At 43.6% G+C, this 27,687-nt stretch overlaps 1 protein-coding gene across 1 annotated transcript; it reads right to left on the reverse strand.

Annotated features, from left to right (window-relative positions):
• Positions 1–5,434: 5,434 nt before the first annotated feature.
• Positions 5,435–27,276, reverse strand: PPIL1 (peptidylprolyl isomerase like 1). The gene is made up of 4 exons (XM_082849060.1): positions 27,200–27,276; positions 24,534–24,688; positions 7,827–7,895; positions 5,435–7,285 (listed from the first exon to the last, which is right to left on the reverse strand). Exons 1-4 carry the CDS (start codon positions 27,253–27,255, stop codon positions 7,065–7,067), a joined length of 501 nt encoding a protein of 166 aa, XP_082705186.1. The 5' UTR covers positions 27,256–27,276; the 3' UTR covers positions 5,435–7,064.
• Positions 27,277–27,687: the final 411 nt, after the last annotated feature.

The following is a 27,687-nucleotide window of genomic DNA, read 5'->3' on the forward strand; positions in this document are numbered from 1 at the left end:
GTGTGGAAGCTGAAGTCCCAGTGGCCCTGCCCCTGGAGCCCGTCTGCTTGCATCTCCAGCTGCCTGATGTGATTTCCCTGAGTTTTATTAACTCTGGGCCCTGCACTGAGAGAGGAGCTCATCAGACACACTTCACATCTTGCCTCCTCCACCCCTGGCTAAGAAAAGTTGCTCTGATTACAGTAAGTATGTGTTCCCCAGTTCTCTGATAATTCTATCAAGAGCCAGGGTGAGGCTCAGGTGTCAGGGTTGGGGAGCTGCTGCTGACAGCCTCTCAGAGGCCGCCTGCCCGCCTGCCTGGAGGCAAGAGGCAGTGCTGGGTTGTCTCCATTCCAACCATTCATGTTATGACCTTGAACCCCTCATTCTATCTCTGCTTCTCAGGTTCCCCTAGCTTAAAAAATGGGGATGATGATATCCATACACCCATCCCCTCCAAACTGGTATAAGAGTCCAATTAGATGAGAATGTGCTGCAAGAAAATACCATCATAAAACTGCCCAGGTTTAGACCAGAGAAACCAAGTCTGGCCTTCTCATTCCATAGATGGAAAAACTATGGCTCAAGGAAGTTGCCAAGGTTACACAATGACCTGGCTCGAAAACCAGCTTCTATATTTTCTGAGCTGGAGGGAGGAGGGGGCAGAGAATGGTATGGAAACCAATCCTGTGGGAGTTTCGGGTATGACCGAGGGAGACAGCAGACCCCAAGCCTGAAGCTCAGCTCTGCCAAAACCCAGCCATCTGACATGGAGCTTCATCCATGAAACGGATTCATCTATGAAACGGACATTATGATGTCTTGTTCACAGGCCTTCAGAGGATTAAATGGAATAATACATGTAAAGCACCTGGCATGTGGTATGTTCCCCAAACATGAGTTTCTTCCCTTCTCGTTTTCTCTTAAAGTATCACAAATGCTTTCAAAAAGGGGAGGCACAAAGGGAACATTTTCTCTTAGAGCTGAATGTTTCCAAAGACAGTTGTGAACCTTGGACTCCCTTTCCTTGGGGGCTTTCCTTATACAGTGAATGTGAAATGGCCGTCTTCCCCGTCAGCATAACGAGGAAGTAGAAATATTGCTTTCTGCCTCCTTCCCCACCACCTCTGCTGTACAAGAGCTTCCTCACAGGTACTCAGGCCAGCAGCTTTTAATGAAGCTGTGGCCAGATCCTCACAAAGAGGAAAGTGAGTCTATGAGATTAGCTGAGTGGTGAGGCTAATACAGTTATGATCCAATAAACACACTGATTAGGGTCATTTGTGCTCCTTTCCTCCCTCCCTCCTTCTCCCCTCCTGCTGTGCCTCGGCAGGCCTAGTGCAGGCTCTGCTTAGAAGGGTCTTGGAGATAACTAAGGCTGGAGCCTCCCAGCCAGCTTGGGCTGAGGATGCTCTAGGATGGAGAGACTGCAAGGCAGGAGTTTCGGGTCCTAATGCCTACCCTGCCACCAGATCATTCTCTTTTTCTGCACCTCATCTTCCTCCTCTGTACGTCAAAGGTAGAGATAAAAGGGCTAAACTTGGGATCAGAAGTTCTCAAGTTCAAGTCCTAGACATGCCTTTTACTAGCCCTGCAACACTGGGCCTGTTATTCCATACATTCCTTCACTTTGTACAAGGCTCAGTGCTACTTGTCTTTGGTCTGCAGTCTGCTCACCTGCAAATGGGCATAATAATGCCAACCTCAGAAGATGGCTTTGGAGATTAAGAGAAAAATACATATAAGAAGCTTCCACAGACCATGGAACAGAGAAAGGGCAATAATTTCTTCTAAGGTTCTTTTTTTTTTTAAATAAATTTATTCACTTATTTACTTTTGGCTGCATTGGGTCTTTGCTACTGCATGCGGACTTTCTCTAGTTGCGGCGAGCGGGCTTCTCATTGTGGTGGCTTCTCTTGTTGCTGAGCACAGGCTCTAGGAGCACGGGATTCAGTAGTTGTGGCACGTGGGCTCAGCAGTTGTGGCGCACGGGCTTAGTTGCTCCACGGCATGTGGGATCTTCCCAGACCAGGGCTCGAACCTGTGTCCCCTGCACTGGCAGGCGGATTCTTACCCACTGCGTCACCAGGGAAGTCCTCTAAGGTTCCTTCTGGTTGACTCTGAAAATATTTGCTATTGCTGGGCCTAAAAGAGGGGCTCCAAGATTACTTGTTGAATGAATGGCTTCAACTGTAAAGTGCAATATTAAGTGGCTAAGAGGGAGCTGGCTCTTTACAATGAGGCATGCTACAGAACCAGGCCCCGGGCACAGGGGCTCAAGCACCCTCACCATGCACGGAGGGCTTCTCCTCCATCTAGTCCAGTAGACAGGAAAGAGGGCTGGCGGGCCTGTGCCGACAGTCTTCCCAGGCCTTTTCAATGCCAGGCTGATGTCTCAATTCTGGCCTCACTCAGTCTGAGCAGCTGCTGGTTTTCCACACCCAAGGGGTGCCAGGCCTGGCTTAGAATCATGAAAAGGCATTGGTAGGCATCTGCCGTTTGAAGAAGCTGCAAGGCTAAACTGTATTCACACTGGCCTCTAGTGGCAAATTTCCAAAACAGCATTCTAAATGGAAATTCGGCAGCTGAAGGAATCTTCTCAGAATGACCTAGATTCAGAAATTTAGGGCTAATAGGGGCCTTGCTCTGATCTTTGTTTGATGAATGAGAAAACCAAGTTTCAGAGGTAAAGTGATTCACCCAAGGTCACACAAAGCCTCACATCTCACTGTCCACAAACCTGACCCAAAACTGGCCATCCGTGGTTTCAGACAGTTAGGGATCATGGATTACCTACTTGGAAGAACAAATAAGGACCCATTTTTCAAAATCAGACCAAGCTGGCCTTAGAGTGAGACCCTAACATGTTTTCTTCCCCTATACTTTGCTTCCTTTTTTTGTTGTTTTTCTCCCCTCTTTTATCTGTAAAAAAAATGTTGCTGGAAGATCCCTATCCGGTATTTACCTGAAAAATAGTAATCTACCCTACAGGCAACAGGGCTCTGAGGCCATGAAGTGCTTTGTAGGCAGTAAACTCTGCCACTTAAACAAATGTGCTCTTCAATGTTTCCTCCTCCACACGTTGCAAGAATGTAGTGCCAGAAGGGGCCACGGTGACAGCTCAGATTGGCTCGAGGATCTGAGGGTAGGAATCGTTTCCCTTGTGCAGGGAAAGCTATTTTGACATATTCTGGAGACACAGTCCAAAAATAAATCAAGCTGAGGACTTCCACAGGGCTTAGTGGAAAGGCTTTGCTACCATACCAGCTAAAGCCTGGGTTTGGAGACTTGGGGTAATGCTATTATTTCTGCAAATGGATCTCAAATCTTTTCCTGACAGAGAACAATTTTTAATTTGATTTATTCAGCAATAACCTCAAAGAATTGCATAAGGTGCTAAGAGAACTCCCAGAGGGGAATAAGACAAGGGCTTTTGCTCTCAGAGGTTAGCCCAGCGGGAGGGAGAGGTGTGCAAGGTCAGGCTGCTGAAACATTGGTGTGAAAAGGCAGAAGTATGTGGTGGCTTCGAGGGCCGCCGGTAATAAGGACAGCTGTTTCCTAAATGCTGGTCCCTGTTCTAAGTACCTGCTCTAGCTCGTTTAATCTTCACAATAGCCTTATGAGGTTAGGACCATTATCCTCATTTTATAGTTGAGGAAACTAAGGCACAGAGAGATTAAGAAACTATTAATAGTTCATCACACTGCTGCTAAGCGGTGAAGCTGGGCTCTGAACTCTGGCAGTCTGGTTCCAGAGCCCTTTATCCTCAATGTCATAATTGCTGATGACCTCTCCCCTGAATTTCTGTGATATCTACTGAACCATACCATCTCACCCCCTCTGGTACCCTCACAGGATCTTAGTGTCACACATGGCCTGATGTCCGCGGTGTACTAAATGGGAACGGAAGGTGGAAGAGCATTGTTTCTTAAAGCTCAATCTTAGCAGCCAAAGCCAAGAGCTTTGAATCCCTTCCGTTTTCTAAGACCACTACTGGTCTAGGAGGCACAAGAAAAGGTTATTGTCCTGATTGCTCCATGCTCTAGGAACCACTCCCCGCCCCAATTTCATGTTGACAAACATGACCTTTAGGCTCTCACCAGTCAAAGTGTAGTATCTGGACCAGCAGTCACCATCTCCTGGGAGCTGGTTAGAAACCCAGAATCTCTAGTCGGATGCTGAATCCGGATCTGCTTTCTAGCAGGCTCCCCAGTGATTCCTGAGTGTGGCAAAGAGTGAGAAGCCCTGGGCTAAGACCCTTGGGGGCCACGCACTTTCCAGTCTGGGTACCAAACTTCTAACCCATCCCATGGGCAGTTGTTTGAAGGCTTCTTTCGTTGGCTTATCTACTCCCAACTTCAAGCCTTCTCTAAAAAGTCTGGAATCTCCTACCCTTCCCACCAAAGCTATATATCTCCTGTCCCTTGATTAGCTCTCACAGTCCCACAACCTATCTTCATTAATCTCCATCTAAGTTACAAACTCATCCTGCATTCTCTGTGTAACCTACCTTCACCTTGATCTATTTGAGCTGTGACTGAAATGAGCTATCTGTGCCCTAGCACACCCCACTTCCACAAGACTTGTCGTAACTGTACTTTTCCAGAGAGGGTGTAGACACTCGTATGACAAAGGGATCAACCAGGATTCCTTTTACACAAGCTCCCTTTACACAGAGTCAGGAATTTCTATATCTCTGGCTAACTGGCAGAATCACTGGAAACTGAAACAGTTCAAGTTTTACTCTTTGAGGTCACATCCTTTATGAAAACTGGCATATGTTGCATGTGTGATCACCTTGGCATACATTTGGTATATTATCCAGAAACAAGGAGCTGTGCCTGTGTAGCTCTTCCCAGTGTAATCACAACCTTCTTTACTTCTCAAAGTAACGATAATACGTTTCCACCTCTCTCAATGACCTGGGTGAAAGCAGGGATTTTCAGGATTATAATTCTGGAAGGTCAGTGGTTGAGTGTCTTATTCCTTGCTCCTAGAAGTGGGTCCAATTATGTCCACCCAGTCCAGGCTGAAAGAAATGTATTTCTATTTTCCCAGAATAGTACTCTATACCCCAAAACCATCTCTGGGAGGTTACAAAGTCATTTATATAGTTTGTTGATGGGTTCTGCTTTTTTGTTTTTCAGAGAAAAGAGACAGAAAGATGGAGAAAGAGGCTGAACATGGGGAAGGCTTGGGGAACAGAACCTTGTTTGGCCATTCCATAAAGTAAATCACCATTTCCAAAATATGTAGAGTGATAAGGATGAACACTTAAGCTATAATCCCCTTTTCAATCAACAAACTACCCATTTAAGAAAACAAACACAATGGGGCTTCCCTGGGGGCACAGTGGTTGAGAGTCTGCCTGCCGATGCAGGGGACACGCGTTCGTGCCCCGGTCCGGGAAGATCCCACATGTCGCGGAGCGGCTGGGTCCGTGAGCCATGGCCTCTGAGCCTGCGCGTCCGGAGCCTGTGCTCCGCGATGGGAGAGGCCACAACAGTGAGAGGCCCGTGTACCGCAAAAAAAAAAAAAAAAGAAAACAAACACCACAACACATTTTGCCTCTGGGCTTGTGATGACATGCAGGTGTATCTCTTCCAAGTTCAGGGAATGGTTCAGGTCTCTCAGCACATCCACTTGGTTAATCTACAGGGGATTCCCCCTCACTCAGAAATGCTAATCAACATCACTTACTTCTTTCTTTTGTGTTGCTTTTTTAAAGTCAAACCTACTATTGGATGGGAGAAGTCTACTAGAGATGCAAAAACCTAAAATGATATGAAAACTTTAATATCAGTCCTGCAATACTACTTGAAAGGGTTCAGAGGTCCAAATGGCTGTTAGAACCTCATACAATATTTAAAATCAAACTACAGCAGTGATTTCAACCATCAATGGCATTTTATTTTGGAAGTTCTATGTATTCCATAGGTATTAACTTCCTTTCTCTCACCGCCCCCTCCCTAAAAAAATCAGAAAGATTAAAAAATATATATATAAAATCTCTTATCTAGTTTCTCTAAAGTCTTAGGTTAAAAAACTTAAGTGGTGGGCTTCCCTGGTGGCGCAGTGGTTGAGAGTCCGCCTGCCGATGCAAGGGACACGGGTTCGTGCCCCAGTCCAGGAAGATCCCACATGCCGCGGAGCAGCTATGCCCGTGAGCCACGGCCCGCTGAGCCTGCGCGTCTGGAGCCTGTGCTCCGCAACGGGAGAGGCCACAACAGTGAGAGGCCCGTGTACCGCAAAAAAAAAAAAAAAAAAAACTTAAGTGGTGCTTCTCCTTTATGAGGATACTGCTTTTTAAGAAGAATTCATAGTCTTTCCATATGCTCACTATAGATTTCTACTCCTTCCTGGGGAAAAAATGGTCAATGCTTCTGCTTCTTTTTAATAAATTAATTTCTCAATTATTACACATTATCATTCCCCACTTGACACATTCTTAGAAACTTGATTGTTGGATGCATTTTTCACTTGGCAAAAATTCAATGTGGCTTTGCGTGGGATGTCTAAGTGTCGGAAACAGCAGTGTTGATGTTCTGGTTTTGAGAGGGAAAATATATAGAGAGATGCATACAATCCCTGGAAGAACAAAGGCAAAGGACTGAAATAGGGGGTGCACACAGTTAAGAAGGCTGATAGACACTACTTGGTTTTGAATTCTACAGCTGTCAGCCACCAAAGACTGCAGTGTAGCCCAGAATATAAATTTCTGCAAGAAGAGGCTGGTTAGGCACTGCGAAATGACAGAGTTGGCTTCATTTCGTTCCAAGTGTATAGAGCAGATACACACAAGAAGGAGCAGTATGGGTCATTTGCAGTGAGCAGTAACCTGTGAACAATCACGCATGGGCATTTCTGCAAATGCTCTGTCAACACAGGCACTGGGGAAGAGAAAAGAAGCATCCTATTAAAATACACTTCCATCTCTAACTCACCCAAGACCCCAGGCCTCCTCAGCGTCTCAGATTTGCAAGACCAAAATGCAGTTTAGAGTTACGTGTCATTCTAGGTCATCTGGAAACTGGTTCACTGGGGCCATCTCAGAAGACCTGGGTGTGCCCAAGAGTGCAGCAAGTCTACCCAGAAGGGTATGCCTTAATGATCTTCACATCGTCCACAGGACGGTCCTGGGAGTTTGTTTCCACCATTCCTACTCGATTCACCATTCCTATACCCTGGCACACACGGCCAAAAATGGTGTGCTTGCCGTCAAGCCACTGGGTGGGAGCCAGGGTCACAAAGAACTGGCTGCCGTTGGTGTCTGGCCCGGCATTGGCCATTGCGAGAATTCCAGCCCCTGGCGGGAAAAAGGGAGAGAGGAAAGAGTATGAATAACCCCCATAGCTCCAGCCTGGATCTGCAACACCAGCCTAGGGATAAAAAGAAGCCAGACCAACCACCCGACCAGACAACCTTCCCCTCAGGGCAGGCTCTCTGCCCTTGCACAAGGGCTAACAACTGCACTACCCGATGGCCTCATCTTCCTTGTCTTCACCTACTCCCTAGCCTCTATCCATGATGATCCCTGCTAAACTCTGGACCATGTTCTCAATTCCCCTCAAAAATTCAAGAAGGTCAACTGCTTCTTTGAGGAAGCTGGTAACAGCAACATTCAACAAGTAGTTAGAATCAAGATCACTCAGATCGGCACTCTGAATCGCTCAGGACTCTTGAGGCCGCTTGCTCTAATCCACCAGAGCTCTTTGTGGCTCTGCAGCTGGGCAGCTACATGGCACCAGGCCATGGTGTCAGGCATTCACCTTGAATCACAGCCAAAAGAGTGAGCTTTTAAAATCCACTCCCTCTTCCTACCCAGTCCAGACAGGTCATATACCTACCTGTGAATTTCAAGTCTGGATGAAGTTCATCTTCAAACTGCTTGCCATAGATAGATGCACCACCTCGACCTGCCAGTTAGAAGACAGGAAACCAATCAGCCCACATTCCACCTCACACCAAGAACTACGGTCCAGGGTTAAATGACTTTTGGAGTACAGGCAAGGAAAATCAGTGAGCACGCCTAGCACTGTGCTAAGTACACTGCAACTACACAGCCCAGCAGCAGAATCAAGCATTGGCACAGCACATTCAAATCACTGGTTTCATTTAGGTAAGACGTTTCTTTTCAAAATAACACTGAGTGCTTTTTTCCTGCTTATGAAAGTAATACATTTTCACTGTCAAAATGTAGAAAACATAGATCATTATCAAAGGAACATTAAAGTCCCCTGTAATCTAACCATCTACAAATAACCACCATTCATGGTTTGATGTGTTAAGAGGTTTCCTAATTTTTTACATTTTTATGGGTACTTTAGACAGGAGTGCTCCAAGTCCTAACCCTATGCCCATCACAGACACTGCTAATCAATCAGCACTCTTCCCTGCTGAGCTTAGACTGGCCTCTGAATCCTTACCAACCCAGAAATCCAGGCAGCCATTTTTAATGGATCAGATGCGGCATAAGAATTGAAACCTATTTGTCATCCTTAACCTAGATGAAGGAAAATAAAATTCATTTGAGTCAAAGATAACTAGCTTAAGGAGAAACAAGGACAGTGCTGGGTGGCAATGTGGCAGAAAAGAATAATATTACAGTAGGGAGAATTCATTGGGAGGAGAAGCAGTATGCTGTAAGGAGAATATGAAGAAACATGGCATTGGGAATGATTTGCTAGCAACATCACAGGTTATTTATATATCCACAAGAGTCCATACCCTTGCTGTTCTGGGCACCCAGGTTTTGTTGTTAGAGAAAAATGATATGTTAAATAAGATTTTTCCATAGGAAAAAATGTCCTAATAGGAGATAGCTCTCTTAATTATTTAGTCAACCATATGTCTTGTTGAACTACTTTGGTTTCTCCAAGTTGACCAGTCAAGACAAAACAGCCTGAAACAAAGTGAACAGATTTATCAGCTTACTCTGCTTGCCTGGCAGACAGGAAACAGGCCAGAGGCAAGGAGCTCACTTCCTCTTACAGCCTGCTGTGAAAGTAGCATGTTAAAGCACCATGTCCACCCCCAGAGGCCCCTGGGCCCTGCTAAGGTGTTTCCATGGTAAAAAATCCTTTGCTGTGTCTTTTAGGATGCTCCACCACAGGGAGCCTGTCACAGCCCCCGGTTCAGGAAGAAAACGCTGTTCTCATGCAAAGAGGAATGGGGGTGAATGTTAACAGAGTTGGGGAAACCTCCCACCTGGCCCAGGCTACCCATGCTTCTGGAAAATTACTGAACTACCAAACTATGTAAAAATTCATTCCAAAAATTCCAACATGCCAGTATACCTCCAAACAGCAATTATATAACCAGTATGTTCCCTCTGACTACAGAGTCAAGGTTCCTGCTTGAGCTTGGGGTGGGGGGTTGGTTAGTAGAAGTGCTAGGGCTGAAGATGAGAGAGGAGAAAGAGGGCTATGGGGACAAGCTAAGGTCAAGCCCTACCTCCAGGGCTTGAATGAGCATGATGAGGATGAAACTCAGCAGTGCACCGTCTGTCTGCAGGCTGAGCCTTGGAAGTGTGATCTCTGCAAGCCAAGGACTGCCAGAACCTCAGGGTCCCACTCTCAAGGAACTGAAACCGAACATATGAATGGCACCACAAACAGGATAGGCCAGTCAAGAGCCACAGATAAAGCCTGGGGGCTTAAGCAATCGGAAGGAGATGAGAGGAAAGGGCATGGAAGCCCCACTTCACTCACTAGGCATAGTTTGACCAACTGCAAGTAGTTTGGGCCTCGAAGGCACCATTTAATCATAATATGTTATCTTTTCATAACCTAATTCAACTCAGTAGGGTTTGCAGCAAATTGTCAGAAAGACAAATAATTCCAATCAAAACATTCCTTTGGGCATGCAGAATAGTGGAGAAATGGACAGGGAGTGATTAAAGAGTTCTCCGGTGCACAGCAGGCAACAGATGTCAATGATCACATATAAAGCCAAAAATTAGGAAGCTCTGTGGTAAAAACGTGCTGTGTGCCTCCTCTAGTACAGATACAAGGGAGACAGGCACAGGCCTGTTTTCCAAACTCTGTGCCCTCAAAGTCCTTCCACTCTTCTGCCCTCTCCTTTAAACATTTATTCAATGTATTTAATATTTCAGACATAAAAAGATACAAAGAATAATACGACAAACAACTGTGCAGCCTCCCCTCAAGAAATAAAGTGTGGCCAATCCAGTCGAAGACCCCAGGCACACACACCCTGTTTCCCTACCCCAACTCCACCACTCCCCCAAGAGCTAACAACTGCTGTGAAGGATCTCATTTTCCTCTCAGGTCACCACTACCCTTTCTGACCAGGAGTTTGTCATTTCCGTGCATTTTTCCTTTCTACTACATATTGTATGTATCCCTAAACAAATGTACTGTTGTTTGCATGTTTTTAGGTTTATATAAATGGTATTATACTCTATATATTCTTCTTCAGTTAGCTTTTTTTGGGTCACCACTGTAAGTGATATTCATCCATTTTGTTCCACGCAGCTCTCTGTAGCATTCGTTCCACTAAACGATTACAACACCATCTTTTCTCACAGTGATGGATAGTTAGGATCTTTCCAATGTTTTTGGTATCATAAACCATGCTGCAATAACCATTCTTATACTGTCTCCCAAACACAAGTGCAGGAGCTCTCAGGGACTATACCTCATGGGGGATATGCAGGCTCACAGTATATCAGCATTTCACCATTACTAGATTTCCCCAACTATCTTGCCAGAAGTGGCCCCAATGTGCGCCCCACCCACAGTGCTCTCACTCTTACCCTTACTGCTCGAGGTCCTTTTGCCAGGCTTTTTCTAATGTTTGTCGGTCTGAAAGGTGTCAGATCTCTTGTGTGTTTTAAACTGCGTTTCCCTGAAGCTGTGCGTAATTTCCTGTTTACTGGCTATTTAGCTTCCCTCCTGTCAACAGCCACATTTCTACCGAGTGGTTTCACATTTTAAAATTTATATATATTTTATTAGCAGGATTATTCTAGATACTAATCCTTTGTCAGTTAATGCTTTTGCAAATACTTTTTTCCAGTTTACTTTTTTCACTTTTTTTTTTCTGCTTTATAACAAAGTGAATCAGTTTTACATATACATATGTTCCCATATCTCTTCCCTCTTGCGTCTCCCTCCTTCCCACCCTCCCTATCCCACCCCTCCAGGCGGTCACAAAGCACCGAGCTGATCTCCCTGTGCTATGCGGCTGCTTCCCACTAGCTACCTACCTTACGTTTGGTAGTGTATATATGTCCATGCCTCTCTCACTTTGTCACAGCTTACCCTTCCCTCTCCCCATATCCTCAAGTCCATTCTCTAGTAGGTCTGTGTCTTTATTCCTGTCTTACCCCGAGGTTCTTCATGACATTTTTTTCCCTTAAATTCCATATATATGTGTTAGCATACAGTATTTGTCTTTCTCTTTCTGACTTACTTCACTCTGTATGACAGACTCTAGGTCTATCCACCTCATTACAAATAGCTCAATTTCGTTTCTTTTTATGGCTGAGTAATATTCCATTGTATATATGTGCCACATCTTCTTTATCCATTCATCCGATGATGGACACTTAGGTTGTTTCCATCTCCGGGCTATTGTAAATAGAGCTGCAATGAACATTTTAGTACATGACTCTCTTTGAATTATGGTTTTCTCAGGGTATATGCCCAGTAGTGGGATTGCTGGGTCATATGGTAGTTCTATTTTTAGTTTTTTAAGGAACCTCCATACTGTTCTCCACTGTGGCGGTATCAATTTACATTCCCACCAACAGTGCAAGAGGATTCCCTTTTCTCCACACGCTCTTCAGCATTTATTGTTTCTAGATTTTTTGATGATGGCCATTCTGACTGGTGTGAGATGGTATCTCATTGTAGTTTTGATTTGCATTTCTCTAATGATTAATGATGTTGAGCATTCTTTCATGTGTTCGTTGGCAGTCTGTATATCTTCTTTGGAGAAATGTCTATTTAGGTCTTCTGCCCATTTTTGGATTGGGTTCTTTGGTTTTTTGTTATTGAGCTGCATGAACTGCTTATAAATTTTGGAGATTAATCCTTTATCAGTTGCTTCATTTGCAAATATTTTCTCCCATTCTGAGGGTTGTCTTTTGGTCTTGTTTATGGTTTCCTTTGCTGTGCCAAAGCTTTGAAGTTTCATTAGGTCCCATTTGTTTATTTTTGTTTTTATTTCCATTTCTCTAGGAGGTGGGTCAAAAAGGATCTTGCTGTGATTTATGTCATAGTGTTCTGCCTATGGTTTCCTCTAAGAGTTTGATAGTTTCTGGCTTTACATTTAGGTCTTTAATCCATTTTGAGCTTATTTTTGTGTATGGTGTTAGGGAGTGTTCTAATCTCATACTTTTACATGTACCTGTCCAGTTTTCCCAGCACCACTTATTGAAGAGGCTGTCCTTTCTCCACTGTACATTCCTGCCTCCTTTATCAAAGAAAAGGTGACCATATGTGCATGGGTTTATCTCTGGGCTTTCTATCCTGTTCCATTGATCTATCTTTCTGTTTTGGTGCCAGTACCATACTGTCTTGATTACTGTAGCTCTGTAGTATAGTCTGAAGTCAGGGAGCCTGATTCCTCCAGCTCTGTTTTTCATTCTCAAGGTTGCTTTGGCTATTCGGGGTCTTTGGTGTTTCCATATAAATTGTGCAATTTTTTGTTCTAGTTCTGTGAAAAATGCCAGTGGTAGTTTGATAGGGATTGCATTGAATCTGTAGATTGCTTTGGGTAGTAGAGTCATTTTCACAATGTTGATTCTTCCAATCCAACAACATGGTATATCTCTCCATCTATTTGTATCATCTTTAATTTCTTTCATCAGTGTCTTATAATTTTCTGCACACAGGTCTTTTGTCTCCTTAGGTACGTTTATTCCTAGATATTTTATTCTGTTTGTTGCAATGGTAAATGGGAGTGTTTTCTTGATTTCACTTTCAGATTTTTCATTAGTGTATAGGAATGCCAGAGATTTCTGTGCATTAATTTTGTATCCTGCTACTTTACCAAATTCATTGATTAGCTCTAGTAGTTTTCTGGTAGCATCTTTAGGATTCTTTATGTATAGTATCATGTCATCTGCAAACAGTGACAGCTTTACTTCTTCTTTTCTGATTTGGATTCCTTTTATTTCCTTTTCTTCTGTGATTGCTGTGGCTAAAACTTCCAAAACTATGTTGAATAAGAGTGGTGAGAGTGGGCAACCTTGTCTTGGTCCTGATCTTAGCAGAAATGCTTTCAGTTTTTCACCATTGAGGACAATGTTGGCTGTGTGTTTGTCATATATGGCCTTTATTATGTTAAGGAAAGTTCACCTCTATGCCTACTTTCTGCAGGGTTTTTATCATAAATGTGTGTTAAATTTTGTTGAAAGCTTTCTCTGCATCTATTGAGATGATCATGTGGTTTTTCTCCTTCAATTTGTTAATATGGTTTATCACATTGATTGTTTTGCATATATTGAAGAATCCTTGCATTCCTGGAATAAACCCCTCTTGATCATGGTGTATGATCCTTTTAACGTGCTGTTGGATTCTGTTTGCTAGTATTTTGTTGAGGATTTTTGCATCTATGTTCATCAGTGACATTGGCCTGTAGTTTTCTTTCTTTGTGACATCTTTGTCTGGTTTTGGTATCAAGGTGATGGTGGCCTCGTAGAATGAGTTTGGGAGTGTTCCTCCCTCTGCTATATTTTGGAAGAGTTTGAGAAGGATAGGTGTTAGCTCTTCTCTAAATGTTTGGAGGAAGGTGATCTCCACGTCTTACTCTTCCGCCATCTTCCTACTTTTTTCACTCTTTTAATGGGATCTTCTCACGCAAAGAATTTTTTGCAGTTGAAATTCCTTAATCTTTTTCTTTATGATCTGTGCTTTCTGTTTCTTTAAAAAACAAAAACAAAAAACCTGTCTTATTCCCAAGACTGCTCTGATGTGCTTCTTCCTTCTCCTGCTCACTGACTGTAGAAACCTCTCAAGATGAACTAGAGTGGCATCTAAGACATGGAGAGTGGTCTCTTACACAAAGATTACCATACTTGGTGCTACCTGTGCCTACCACTCCCATGCCACAGCTGATGGAATCACGGATTAATATCCAGCCCTAAAGCAGCCACAGGTCAGCCAGTTAGCCATTAGGAGGCCCACGTGAAAGCTCTGCCTGGGGCATTCGACACAAGAAGGCAACGAACCAAACCAATCAAAGCCTCTCTTCCAGCAAGAGAGCCTCTAACAGATACGGCAGATATCCTCTGAGCATTTCCAACCCCTTCTCCATGGCCTACCTCAACCTCAGAGACAAAAAAGGCAGGTACTGACCAGTCCCGTTTGCAGCTAGGGGTAGCCAGATGACCCAGTTCTGACTTACTGACATAAACAGAAGCCACTGAGTAGAGCTTCTAGGAAAGCTATAGCTTTCCTGATTAAAAAAGGACAACACACTCCTGTCTTTCACCCATAGCTCTTTCCTCATCTTCCTTCTTTGAAAGCAGAGGTGATGTCAGGAGCAGCAGCAGCCACCTGGCAACCATAAGACAAGTTTGAGACCAAAGGCCAACACACTGAGAATGGTGCAGTGGAAGGACACAGCAAGCCTGGGTCCCTGACAACTCTGCTGGGCAGATGAGCCAGTGCCTGCAACTGCTTACCTCCTGACATTTTGTTATGTGAGAAAAACAAAAGCTCTCTTTGTTTAAGCCTCTGTGGTTGAGTTTTCTGTTACTTGCAGCCAGAAGCATCCCAAATTGATACAATCACTTTGTTAGTAACAGTAGGAAGGGTGAACTGACTAGTGGAGCTACTATTGGATTACCAGGGCAAATGCCAGATACCAGATCTAACACAGCAAACAATACTACAGTTCTCCAAGAAGCTTTAGCTCTTAAGATAGAGTCCTCTCTTCCTCACTTGCCTTTGGGGTCAGAGAGATCTGGATTTCGGTTCCCACTCCACCACTTACTAGCTGTGTAACCTTAAGCAATACACTTACCCTCTCTAAGCCCCAGTCTCCTTGTCCAAAAAATAGGAACAGTAGTAGCACTTATGTCTCACAGAACTGTTAAAAGAATTAAATAAGACAATGCATGGAAACCATGTAGTATATAACATGAAGCAAACACAGTAGTATCAGTGATGATGAGCCTCCTTTAACTGAGATAATCTGAGCATTTTCTTTGAGAGACGACTGTAGGTTGTGACCAACAGTCCACCTTGGGAGGTAGTCTGCCCAAGTTTACGCCAGTTCCTCTGTCTTCAAACCTCCACCATTCCCCCTCTGCTCCTTGCTCTTTGTGGATAACTTTGCTTCTTATTTCACTGAGAAAAAGGAAGAGAGCTTTCACATGTTCTCATCACCAAATCCACTTTCCTTCCTACATCTCTACCCATTTACCTTGCTTCATCCATTATTAACACACTGTATAAATAAATTGTTCAAATGACTATCCCACCACCACATACTAATCAATCCCATTCACCTTTAAGGAACTTTGCAGCTACAATTTTCCCTTCTCCTGTATCAGTTTTTCTTTCTGAGAGATCACTCCTATCAGCATAAAAACATGGTATTACTATTTCACATTTTGGAAAAACGACAACAACACTGTCTTCCAAGTATCTCCCCATTTCTCTTCATCAATTTCCAGAAAAAACCCATCCCACTTCTTCTCCAGCCTCTTGAACGCTCTCCATTCAGATGTTTGCCCTCACCACTTCCCTGAAACTGCTCTTGTCAAGGTCATCAGAACCACCACGTTGTCATTAAATCCACTGGTCAATCCTCAGGCCTCACCCTGCCTGATCCAACAGCAGCATCGGACAGTTGATGTCACCTTTCTTGAAATCCCACCTTACTGGCAGCTCTTCATTTTCCTCTACTGGCTCCTTCTCCACTTCCCTCTCTCCTTTCACAGACGTTAGACCTGCACTGTTATGTGAAGACTTCTCCTTCCAACACTTGCTCCCTCCTCCCTTTACCTTTCACAAGTGTTACCCCATTAAATCTCTTGGATTTCTCACTCTGTCTTGGCATGTGCTTCCCAGAGGACCAGAACCAACAGAACCCCTATCACCATAGTGCAAACTATAAGCTTTAGCTTTGACAACAATGAAAGTTTCTAATTCATCTCCCTGCTTCCGGCCTTGCCTCCTGATTTCCACACCAGTCTATTCTGTATGTGAAAGTCAGGGGATCCTTTTAAAACAAGTCTCATCATGGCAGTCCTCTGCTCAAAATCCTCCAGTGCCATTTCATCACACTTCAGACAAAGTCCAAAGTCTTCATCACAACTTACAAGACTTTCCATGATCTGGTTCTCTGATACCTCCTGCCACTCTCCCCCTCACTCACCTGCTCCAGCCACAGTGGCCTCTGTGCTGTTTCTTGCAGAGCACATTCTGGTTCTAAGACCTCTGACTGCCGTTCCCTCTGGATTGTCCTTGTCCCTGACATTCTCATGGTTCATTACTTTATTTTATCCAGAGCTCTGCTCAAATTCCTTCTTATCAGAGAAGTCTTCCCTAATCACACTATCCACAGTAGCACCTCCCTCACTATCCCAGTGGTTCTCAACCAGGGGTGACTCTGCCCCCTGGGGACACTGAACAATGCGTGGAGACATTTTTGGCTGTCACACCGAGGACTTCTACTGGCATCTAGGGAGTGGAGGTCAGGGATGCAGCTGAACATTCTACAATACACAGGACGGCCCCCACAACAAAGAATTATCCAGCTTAAAATGTCAGTACTGCCAAGGCTGAGAATCCCTGCTCTAACCCCTTGTACATCATTTTTTCCATATCATTTGTCATGCACAACCTGACAGTGTACTACATACTTATTTGTTCACTGCCTCTCCCACCAGAATGAGAGTTCCATGAGGGCCTTCTTATTCATTATTGTATCCCCAGCTCTTAGAATAATGCCTGGAGTCCAACAGACATTTGTTAAATGAATTAACAACCAAAATAAATAATAAACACCCATACTTTTTTGAGCTCCTATTTTGTGTTGAACCTGTGCTAACAATTTTATAAACATCTGCTCGTTTACTACTCACAACAACCCTCATGAGGTACATATAACCACAGTCCCCATTTATATATAAGAAGGCTCAGCAAGGTCACATAAGTTGTCTAACATAACACTTAGTAAGTGTTCGTGTGAAGCCAAGATTCAACCCCAAGCCCAGCGGGCTCCACAACCCTCTGTTCACCCCCACACTACACTACCTTGCCGTATATCACGGCTGGATTAAATGTCCTCACACATTTTTCTTATCAAGAGTCCCACATGGTCCCCGAATGATGCTAATTCAAATCTGAACTCCCGTCTGGGAGTCTCCATGAACTGGCCCGACCTTAACCCCCATGCTGTCTCCTACTACTCTGTGCACTCTGCCCCAAACTGCTCCTCCCTTACTCTCCCCTAAGCATGCAGTTCGGGGGTCTTAGAAATCACATTTTATACATCTGTCCTGGGCGTGGAGAGGTGGCTGGGTCACGTCACAGAGCCAGTCCAGCATGAGACGTGACACCTGGGGTGGTGGGTTCTCCTTCACACCCTACAGGTGTGTCACTTGTGCCTCCATTCTGTATTCACTCTTCTTCCTAAATCTATCAATAAAATGCCCTTCCCTGTCCTGTCAAAAGTTAAAATTCTACACTTCCTTCAAGGCCCACCTCAAAATATTACTCCATCCCATTCTAACCCCATTCCACTGTACTTTTTCTCCATTATGAATTATTCCAACAAATGTTCTATACATAATCCATAGCATACCACCATGCATTTGCATATTTATCATATTATTACTTTCTAGTTGTCTCTTATAATGAATACACTGTCTTCTTGGCAGGGCAGGGTTCTCTGCAACGAAGAGAAAAATGCCTTGGCTTCTAATGCTTAAATACTCCTCACAGGCCTTAGAGTAGTACAGGATACCCCACAGATTCTTAGCAAATATTCATCAAATGAATAAAATTAACAAGAGCTTGCTGTTCAACACGTTAAATTTCAGGTGTTCCTGGAGGTACTAAGAGGTGAGATGAAATCAGAATGAAGGTGACACACAGCATAATCAGCACATAATTAATCACTGTAATCACGGCAGCTGGTGAGCACTGTGAGGCTAAGTGCAGAGCTGGAAACGTGAAAGGAAGAGCTTGATAGGATGCCATGTCTTATAGGAAGAGGATAAAGAGAAGAAGTTAGTAGAAAACAGAGAAAAGACATTCAGAGGGCTAAGAGAAGATCCAGCATAGAGATATTACAATAAAGGAAATTTAAAAGAAGAAAAATGGTTTAAAATGAAGCAGGAGGTCAAAGACATCTGAATTGAGAAAACATCTGGCAAAGGTGTATCAGAAAGACCCTGGAGGACTTCCCTGGTGGCACAGTGGTTAAGAATCCTCCTGCCAATGCAGGGGACACGGGTTCGATCCCTGGTCTGGGAAGATCCCACATGCCACGGAGCAACTAAGCCCATGCGCCACAACTACTGAGCCCGTGCTCTAGAGCCCACGAGCCACAACTACTGAGCCAATGTGCCACAACTACTGAAGCCCTCGCGCCTAGAGCCTGTGCTCCACAACAAGAGAAGCCACCACAATGAGAAACCCACATACCACAATGAAGAGTAGCCCCTGCTCACCACAACTAGAAAAGCCTGCACGCAGCAACGAAGACCCAATACAGCCAAAAATTAATTAATTAATTAAAAAAAAAAAAAGAAAGACAGACATGGAAAGTATACTTCCAGAGGAGCCGGACTGAGGGACAGAAAGGATACATCGGGGATAGAAAAGCTACATCGACCTGCTGAAGAGCCCAGAATGCCACATGCTGGTCATCTGAGATGTTAAGCAAAACTTACGTTACCTAGTCAGCCAGCAGTCCATACTAGTGACCCAGGAGGGCCTAACTCCTGTTTGCCTTCCACCATAAGCCTGCCAACAGGCTTAGCTCAACCACTCACTATACTTGAGGCTGGACGCAATTACCTGGAAATCTTTTGAGTGATTCAATTTCATTAAAATTACCTCATGGAAATGTGACATTATGAAGGATTGCAAACTAATTACAGAAATACAGGGAAGCTCTGACAAGAGCACTCACATCTGAGTCACTTCCAATTCTTGTACACTAATCAAGAACTCTCAGTTCACTGGTGTTATGAATTAAAATTTTATCTCATAACAACAAGAAAGAGGAAGAAGACAGGAAAGAAGTACAACAAAGTGTTGACAGGACATTTTCAGATAAAGTAAGTGGACTGAAGCAGAATTAGACTCAGCCTTCCCCAATAACTGATGAAGCAAACACAAAAAAGTCACTTTCTTTCAAAGCCAAAAATTCATCAGCAACAACCAAATAAGAAAAGGGAGACAAACTTATTCCAATGATTCTGAAAAGAGTCAGTCTGGGAAAGAAATAAGAGATCCTTCTGCCTGCACTCCTGAAAAGTAGTAATCAGGAAAGAAGGAGTGTCACCCAGAGAACTCTTACAAATACCCTCCAATTTTCAGAAGCCAATAAGCGGAGTGGGTGAACAACCCTGAAGAAGTTAAGAAGCCCTGGAAGACAGAAGCCCACACACCACAGGCGCTCAGAGTGGCAGGTCAGGATAATAGCAACGACCACCTTAGTCAGGTGGAGGAACACAGGGCCATGACAGGGATCAGGACATGCTACTCCAAAATAAGGCACCCTGGCATAATGAGTATTTCAAGTTGAAGGAATGTGAGAAACAGCAGGTGCAGGAAGGACTTTCTAACATTCCTCTGAAGTGGGTCATAAGACTCTCAAATGAGAGGTCCCCTCCATATACTTGGAGGAAAGGAACATCCCTACTTTCATGAAAGAGGGACACCCAAGAGGAATCTGAATGAAAAAGCCTTGCTAAGTCTCCCCTAGTTTACTACACTGAGCTTATACTCATACCCCTTTTGTCCACTCACATTTTCCCACAACTTTCCACTCTTTATCAAACCTAGCCTAAAAACGCTCAAGGTAACCCCTTCTTCAGGTCTTCATTTTCCTATAAAGGAAATGTCATGCAGAACTTATATTAAATAAATTTGTATGCTTTTCTCTCGCTAATATGTCTTCTGTTATAGAAACCCAGCTGAAAACGAAAAAAAGGTATGAGGCCTCTTTTTCCTCTGCTACAGCTGTACTCAGGGGCTACCCAGGGCCTGGCGTGGGGGTAGAGGGACACCACCAGCATGGAGTCTGGGAAGATAGAACAGAAGTCAGCCCTCCCACAGGGGCTCACTGTGGGCTGAGCTGGTGTTCTCTCCCACACCCTCAGCAGGCTAGAATAAAATGGAAAGAAAGCAACCTAGCATTTGGGATGGGGAAGATGACTGGTCCCACAAAGGTAGGGAGAGTGACAAAGAGAATCCACTTACACTGTACCCAAGCAAATAAAAGATAAGGTCAATGCAGGTTCCGACGTTAAGCATGGATTTGACAACAAGAAATGGCATGGAGACTATGCAAACATACACAACAAATGGAAGGAGAAAAAAGGGAGAAAATATGGGCTTCCCTGGTGGAGCAGTGGTTGAGGCGGGAGAGGCCACAACAGTGAGAGGCCTGCGTACCGGGAAAAAAAAAAAAAAAGAAGGGAGAAAATATAATCCAAGAAGGGCTTCTCCATGGTTGTCTCAGCTACAGATGCTTCAACAAAAATAAGAATCCAAGAAAACAAGAGCTGAAAGACAAGATAACAAATCAACAGAATAAGGTGAAAAGACTGCAGAGCTGAGAAAACAGACTGAGAGCCAAATGACACCAAGACAGCTCTAATAAATAAATTAGAGCAGTAAAGAACAGAATAGACAGGCCTCAAAACTGAATAAGGCACAGAGTAAAGGTCTGAGATTATTTCAGTGTATGCAGGAAAAAATAGAAAAACATCATCTAACTTACTCAGGAGAAATATGACAGATATGGAAGGCAAAGGCAATGAAATAAAGAATAACTAGTTTCCTGAAACAGAAAATCCAGTAAGTGTAACAGAGAAAATATTCAGAAATACAAATAAAAAAAATTTCCCTGAACTGAAGGAAGGAGTAAATCTGGCCTCAGTATTCTCCAAAGCCATGTTCAAAACCAGAAGGCAATGGAGCAGAATTGTCTAAAAAGATCTGAGAGAATTAGTCTGGCCCAAGAACAGTAAATAAGTCATGATCTTTTTTTTATTTTTTATTTTTTTTGCGGTACGCGGGCCTCACTGTTGTGGCCTCTCCCGTTGCGGAGCACAGGCTCCGGACGCGCAGGCTCAGCAGCCATGGCTCACGGGCCCAGCCGCTCCATGGCATGTGGGATCTTCCCGGACCGGGGCACAAACCCGTGTCCCCTGCATCGGCAGGCGGACTCTCAACCACTGCGCCACCAGGGAAGCCCCATGATCTTTTTCAACTATAAGCGTAACTGGCAGAAATTCTCACACATGATTGAGTTTAAAAATATAACACCTTCCAGCCCTTGCAATAAAAACCACTCAACAATAAATTCTGCCTTTTACCACTTGTGAATAGAAAAGCCTAGTGGTGAGCACTGAACCCTCTGAAATGTAGAACCCACACTGTAACTGAGGGACTCACGGGTGCAGAATGGAAAATGCTGTAAACTCTGATAAGGAAAAATAAAACTAACAACAAAAAAGTGGGAGCAAGGGAGGGAGGACAGGTGTGAGATAACAGAAAAAAAGATGTATCTATATATACAGAGCCTCTAAAACCTTTGTAAATTCCTAAGTGGTAAGAACACCAGGAGCATCTCTTGTTCTAATATTTGGTCTTTGACCCTATCCCTGACACGGGGCTCCTGAAACCCTTATAAATTCCTAAGTGATTAGAGCACTAGGACCATCTTTTGTTCTAATGAGGTGACTCTGGGTGGATCCTGGATGGGGGCTGGTCACCAGAAAGACCAAGTCATGATTAGAAGCTTGGAATTTTCAGTGCCTGCCCCACCCCCTTCTCCAGAGAGGGAAGGAGGGGAGAAAGGCTAGAAATGGAGCTAATAATTGATCATGCCTACATGAGGAAGCCTCCATAAAATCCCAATAGTACAGGGTTTATAGAGTTTCAAAGCAGACGAACACATCCACCCTGGGAGGGTGATGCACCCCAACCCCATGGGGACAGAATTTCCCATTCTCAGCACCTTCCCAGACCTCACCTGAAGCATCTCTGTTCATCTGTATCCCTTACAATATCCTTTAATAAACTGGTAAATGTAAGTAAGCACTTAGGTTTCCCTGAGTTCTCTGACCTGCTCTAGCAAATTAATCAAACACAGCTGGTGTCACAGGGAACTGCTTGTTGTGGGGAAAAAATTCCATATATTTGGTGACCAGAAGTGTCAGTGAAGTGTTCTGTGCGACCATATAAAAGTAAAGGAAAAACCCAGGAGGGAAGAACTGAGTTTTTCCCAACATAGGAAGCAAGTAAAACTAAGTTTTCCCTAAACAATACGAATGGGTAGAAAAATTTAAGTACTAAGTGTCTCATCTTTCACAGCAGGAAGTCAATTTTTCTGTTAAGTATATACAAAATTAAATAAAATACTTTCTGTTTTAAAAACAATAGCATGCATGACATAACCTATTCTCTTGAAATTATTTCCATCTAGCTAGTTATCCATCATTTTAACTAGGTATCTAAAATGAAAGATGTCTAGAATAATGGCCGCCAAAAGTTAACGTTCATCATTTCTGAGAGGTGGGACATTGGGGGAGTAGCTAATGGTGGTTAGGAATCTTTAGGAGCTAAACTTATGAGTGATTTTTTTTTTCCTTTTCTTTTCTTTTTTGGCCACGCCGCGTGGCTTGCGGGATCTTAGCTCCCCAACCAGAGAGTCCTAACCACTGGACCACAAGGAAATTCCCTCTTATGAGTGATTTTTCCATTCTTTTGTCTACTTTCCTCTATATTCTATATTTTGAAATGTGTCCATATATATTGAAAAAATAGAATGCCTCTTCATCATAAAGGATAAAGGACAACTGAGAATGATAAGGAAGAAAAAGACTGAGAAAAAACTGCCACAGAGAGAACCAAGCTTATTTAAAGGCAAAAGAGCAGGAATAGGAATTAGCAGAGAGAAAATGCAGACTGGGAAGCAAGGGCCCTTGAAACTTATAAATCTTGGCATCTACCAATTTCACTAATAAATCCCAACTCAACAATGATAACTCCCAAATTCATACCTCCATCCCCAACCTTTCCATGAACTCCACACTCATATCCCATTAATCAACATTTCCACCAGAAGATCTGACAAGCATTTCAAACATAGTGTGTCCAGAACCAAAATCAAATTTTTGATGTTCCCCCTCCAAACATGCTCCTCTCTCCACCTTCACATTTCACTAAACTCCAGTTAAAACCCTTGAAGTCATCCTTGACCATCTCTTTCTCACACGCCTGTCCTTCCCAGCTTCCAACCTCAGCAAATCCCACTGCCTCCATTTCTATCAAAACATAACCTGAATCCAGTCACTTCTCACCACCGTCTATACTATTAGGCTAGTCCAACCACATATATCTAGACTGGGTGACTACAGCAGCTTTCTAACTGGTTCCCAGCTCTCACTCTTGCCCCACATCATCTATTCTCCAAACAGCAGTCAGAGTGACCTTTTTTTTTTTTTTGGCTGTGCCACACAGCATGTGGGATCTTAGTTCCCTGACGACCAGCGATCGAACCCGTGCCCCCTGCAGTGGAAGCACAGACCCCTAACCACTGGACTGCCAGGGAATTCCCAGAGTGATCTTTTTAAAGAATAAGTCAGATCATGTCACTCCTTTGCTCAAAACCTTCTAATGGCTCCCATCTTATTCAGAATAAAACCCAAAGTCTCTACTATGCCCTACAAGGTCCTACATGATCTCCTATCTAGGCTCCTGACTCACAGCCTCTGGGTCTACTCTTCCCTCCATGGGAATGTTCTTCTCTCAGTCACAAGGTTCATTCCTTCACTTCCTTCAGATCTCTGTTCCAACCACATCTTTCAGACAGGACTTCCCTGACCTTTCTACTAAAATTCCATCCCCACATCCTTTTCCTGCTTTATTGAGAGCAGGAAGTTTTTTTGGTTTTTTTTTTCCTCTAGGCACAGCCATATCCCAGACCTCAGAAAAATATATGACACAAGGCAGGTGCTCAGTATTTGTTAAATGAATGAATCAATCTAAGAACCCACTCTTTTATTTTCCTCAAAACACTGAAAATGTCCTTCTTTACTCCTGATTATCCAGACTACTCTATGCATTACTATAATTCAGGCAAACATTATTTGCTCTTAGTAAGCAATACACGGAAGTTATGAGAAACTCTATAAAGTCCAGGAGTCAAGATTGGTTTCTGGTCAATTCCACTTGTGTGTGTTTGGGGAAGGGGGTGTGCTAGCAAGGGCAGAAGTAGTCACCAGAATCAACTAACCCAGTCCCTGGTATGTGGAAGAGAGCCCTGGCTACCTTCTACTCAGTTATAACAGCATGAGGCTTCAGAAACTAACGTTAACTTAACTGTACCTGTCCCTGTTGGGTCACCTCCCTGGATCATAAAGTCTTTGATGATCCTGTGGAATTTGGTGCCATTGTAGTAACCTCGACGAGCCAATTCAGCAAAGTTCTTACAAGTCTTTGGAGCATGCTTCCAGTACAGCTCCAGCACGATGATCCCCATGCTGCAGGGGGAGAGGACAGTAGAGCTCCAGTCAAGAACAAGGTCACAGCAGACAGAAACGTTATGGGACTGCTCCATGACTCTTCCTTTTCAAGCTTATAAATCATGAAATTATGATAAATATCAGATTTCATGCTCAGCAAAGGAAAACAACACAATGCAAATAACATAAACACAGATACCTCCTTTGAGTAAAACATGCAGGGGCTTCTGGTACTTCTTTTAAGCAAAATAACCATGGACAACTAAAAATTCTAACACCTTGTATACAAGAAATCACTGATCATTGGAAACCAATATAACCAACCCCTGAATTAGGGGAAAAAAATCTTACACTTAATTTGTAATTTTTTTTAAGTTGGACATTAAAAAATTGGGAATTCAAATTTATTTATACATATATAAGTTTCTGGGTGGGGGTGGAAAGTGGGTAAATGGGAGACAGGAAGGTTTTCAGTGAGTATCTTTTTTAAGCTTTTGTAGTTTAGAGCTATGTAAATTACTACCTATTCATTAAAAAAATTAATGGGAAAAAAAAAAGGTACAGTTTGTGTGTATTTAGGAAAGGTACAACAAAGGCAAAATCTGATTACTTCAAAGCTTTATACCTGCCCAATGTGATGAGTGCTTTTCCCCTATAAGTAGTGCTAAGGAAAAGGAAGAAGTAAGACTTAGGACAGGTGCCTTCCCCTCCATTTCATCACTCACCTAGACTTTAAGCTCCAAGAATGTGTGAACTGAGTCAACTCTGTATAGCCTGAATACCCAGTGCCAAGCACAGTGTAAGCACTCTATTAATAAATGTACTATGTGCTAGAACATAGTTTTCTAAAAGCCTTTCTACTGGCAATTCATCCTTAACACTCCTAACATTCAACACGGATTAACAACTACTCTGTGCAAGATACAGTTCTAAGTGCTTTTCCTCTCACGGAGCAACATTCTGGTGGATATTTGTAAAATACAGGGAATAACTTTTTGGAATGGCAATCAGAAAATACCTATACAAGTTTGAAAAGTGCATACCTTTTGACAGCAATTTCAACTTCTAAGTTTCTATTCTATGGAGAAACTTACAAAAATGCTTAAGAATACAATATGTGCAAGGATGTTTATGCCAGTATTTGTCCTAACAAAAAAAAATATGAGAAGCAATTTAAGTCTTCAAAGAGGGAATGACTAAATTATGAAATATCCATACTACGGAAGGCTGCATGTACTAGTGTGCGAAAGAAAAGCAAATTGCAGAACAAAAATATATATATAATATGTTCATACAATCTTATTATTGTTTAAAAATAGAACATAAAAGAGATGCCTATGTGTACAGAGAAAAAGATCTGGATGGTCATCCAACAAACTATTAATGGTATTTTTACAGAGAGGAGTTGCTTTCACTTCTTACTCTATACACTTCTACAACTGCTTGGATTTAAATTTTGATTTATGTTGTAATTTAAAAAACTAACAGGTGAATTCAGAAATAACATACTTTCAACTTGAGGCCAGAAAAAGTAGAATTTTCTCATTAAGAAGGTGGGGGAAATGGCCAAGGGGCAAGAGCAGCATCTGAGAGAACTGTGCTCTGATGGAAAAGCAGCATGGGCAAGAACAGAAAGATGGAAAGATGATGGCTGGACCTTGGCTGCTGATGTGAGAACAGCAGATGTAGGGAGAGAGGTAGGCAAAGGCCAGGATGAAGGTCATACTACAGAATTGCAATTTTATACTGTTGTAGTAGTAAGAAGTTACTTAAGGTTATTTGTCCTACTTTGGAAAGATCACTTTTAACTTTTTCCAAGGAGGCAATGGAATGAATGGGGCTAAAGAACCTAGCACGTGAGGCAGACAGACCAGGCTCCAAACGAGGTTCCCCTACTTACTAGCTACATGGGTTTAATCAAGCCATTTACTCTGCAAATTTTGACACTTCTCCTGCTAAAACTGGAGAGAAGCTGGAATTGTACCTACATGATCTGAGTTGCTAAGAGGATTAAACTAAATGTGATGCTACACATCAGGGGCACGGCACTAGCTGTTTGTGCTCAATATTATCACTCTTTGATAGGAGAGAATAAATGTGCTTCTTCCTGTGTTCTCCTAAAAATCTGTTTATACAACTGTTCTACTTACAACCTTAATATTTACAAATCTGTCTCTTTCACTATACTGTAAGCTTCTAAAGGCAAGGCTGTGTTTTATCCACCTCTGACCCTCAGATCCTACGTCCCCGGCCTGTAGATTCAATACACGTTAGTTGAATGAAAGGATGAATGAACGGAGGGGTGAGAGGAAGGCAATCGGGCCTCTGTCGCTAAAGTCTCAGCGCGAGTCGGTGCGGAGCTCGGACGCGGGCAGTGGCGGTCCCCACTCAGCCCTCAGGCCGCCCCCACGACCGCGGCTCCACGAGGAGGTCGGCCTCCCGAAGGAGCGCGCCGGGAACCCAGCCCCGCGGCTAAGCCTGGTCTCCGCGTCGCCTCCGCCAGCCCAGGGCCACAGGCCAGACCCTCACCTGGTCTCCAAGTATACGTTGGGCGGCTGCCAGGAGTCTGGAGGGATCGCCGCCATAGCTAAGCTGGCGGAAACCTTCCGTAGCAATTGTTACTTCCGGCGATTCGCCTGGGAACCGATTCACCGGGTACCCGCCGCCGCTGCACACACTTCCGGTTCCCGCCATTCACCTCGAGCGATGCCAAAATTTGGGTGCTTGAGACGAGGAAGGGGAGGGACCTCCACCTCCAAGGACGAGAATCTGGGGTACAAGGCGAAAGCAAGCTGTCCGCAAGGACGGAGAAAAGTGCAAGCTCTATAAAAGGTGGCCTCCAAGTGGAGAGAGGCCGCGCCACTCTCCGGACGCTCTGATTGGTTCTTTTAGGCGTGGAAGGCGTGACCAACCAGCAAATCTGCACTTCTATTGGCGTTAAATCCTAACCTTTCATTTGGAAGAATTCACTTAAGTCCCACAGTCTAAGGAGAGGAAGAGTGGAAGGGAATAGAGAT

This window comes from Leucopleurus acutus (assembly GCF_964270905.1).
Source record: "Leucopleurus acutus genome assembly, chromosome: 10".
NCBI classification, from domain to species: domain Eukaryota; kingdom Metazoa; phylum Chordata; class Mammalia; order Artiodactyla; family Delphinidae; genus Leucopleurus; species Leucopleurus acutus.

Coding starts and splice junctions, on each gene's coding strand:
- PPIL1 (XM_082849060.1), bottom strand. CDS start 27,255: ATGGCGGCGATCCCTCCAGACTCCTGGCAGCCGCCCAACGTATACTTG. Junction 24,689..27,199: donor AACGTATACTTGGAGACCAG/GTGAGGGTCTGG, acceptor CTCCCCCTGCAG/CATGGGGATCATCGTGCTGG. Junction 7,286..7,826: donor TCCAGACTTGAAATTCACAG/GTAGGTATATGA, acceptor TTTTCCCGCCAG/GGGCTGGAATTCTCGCAATG.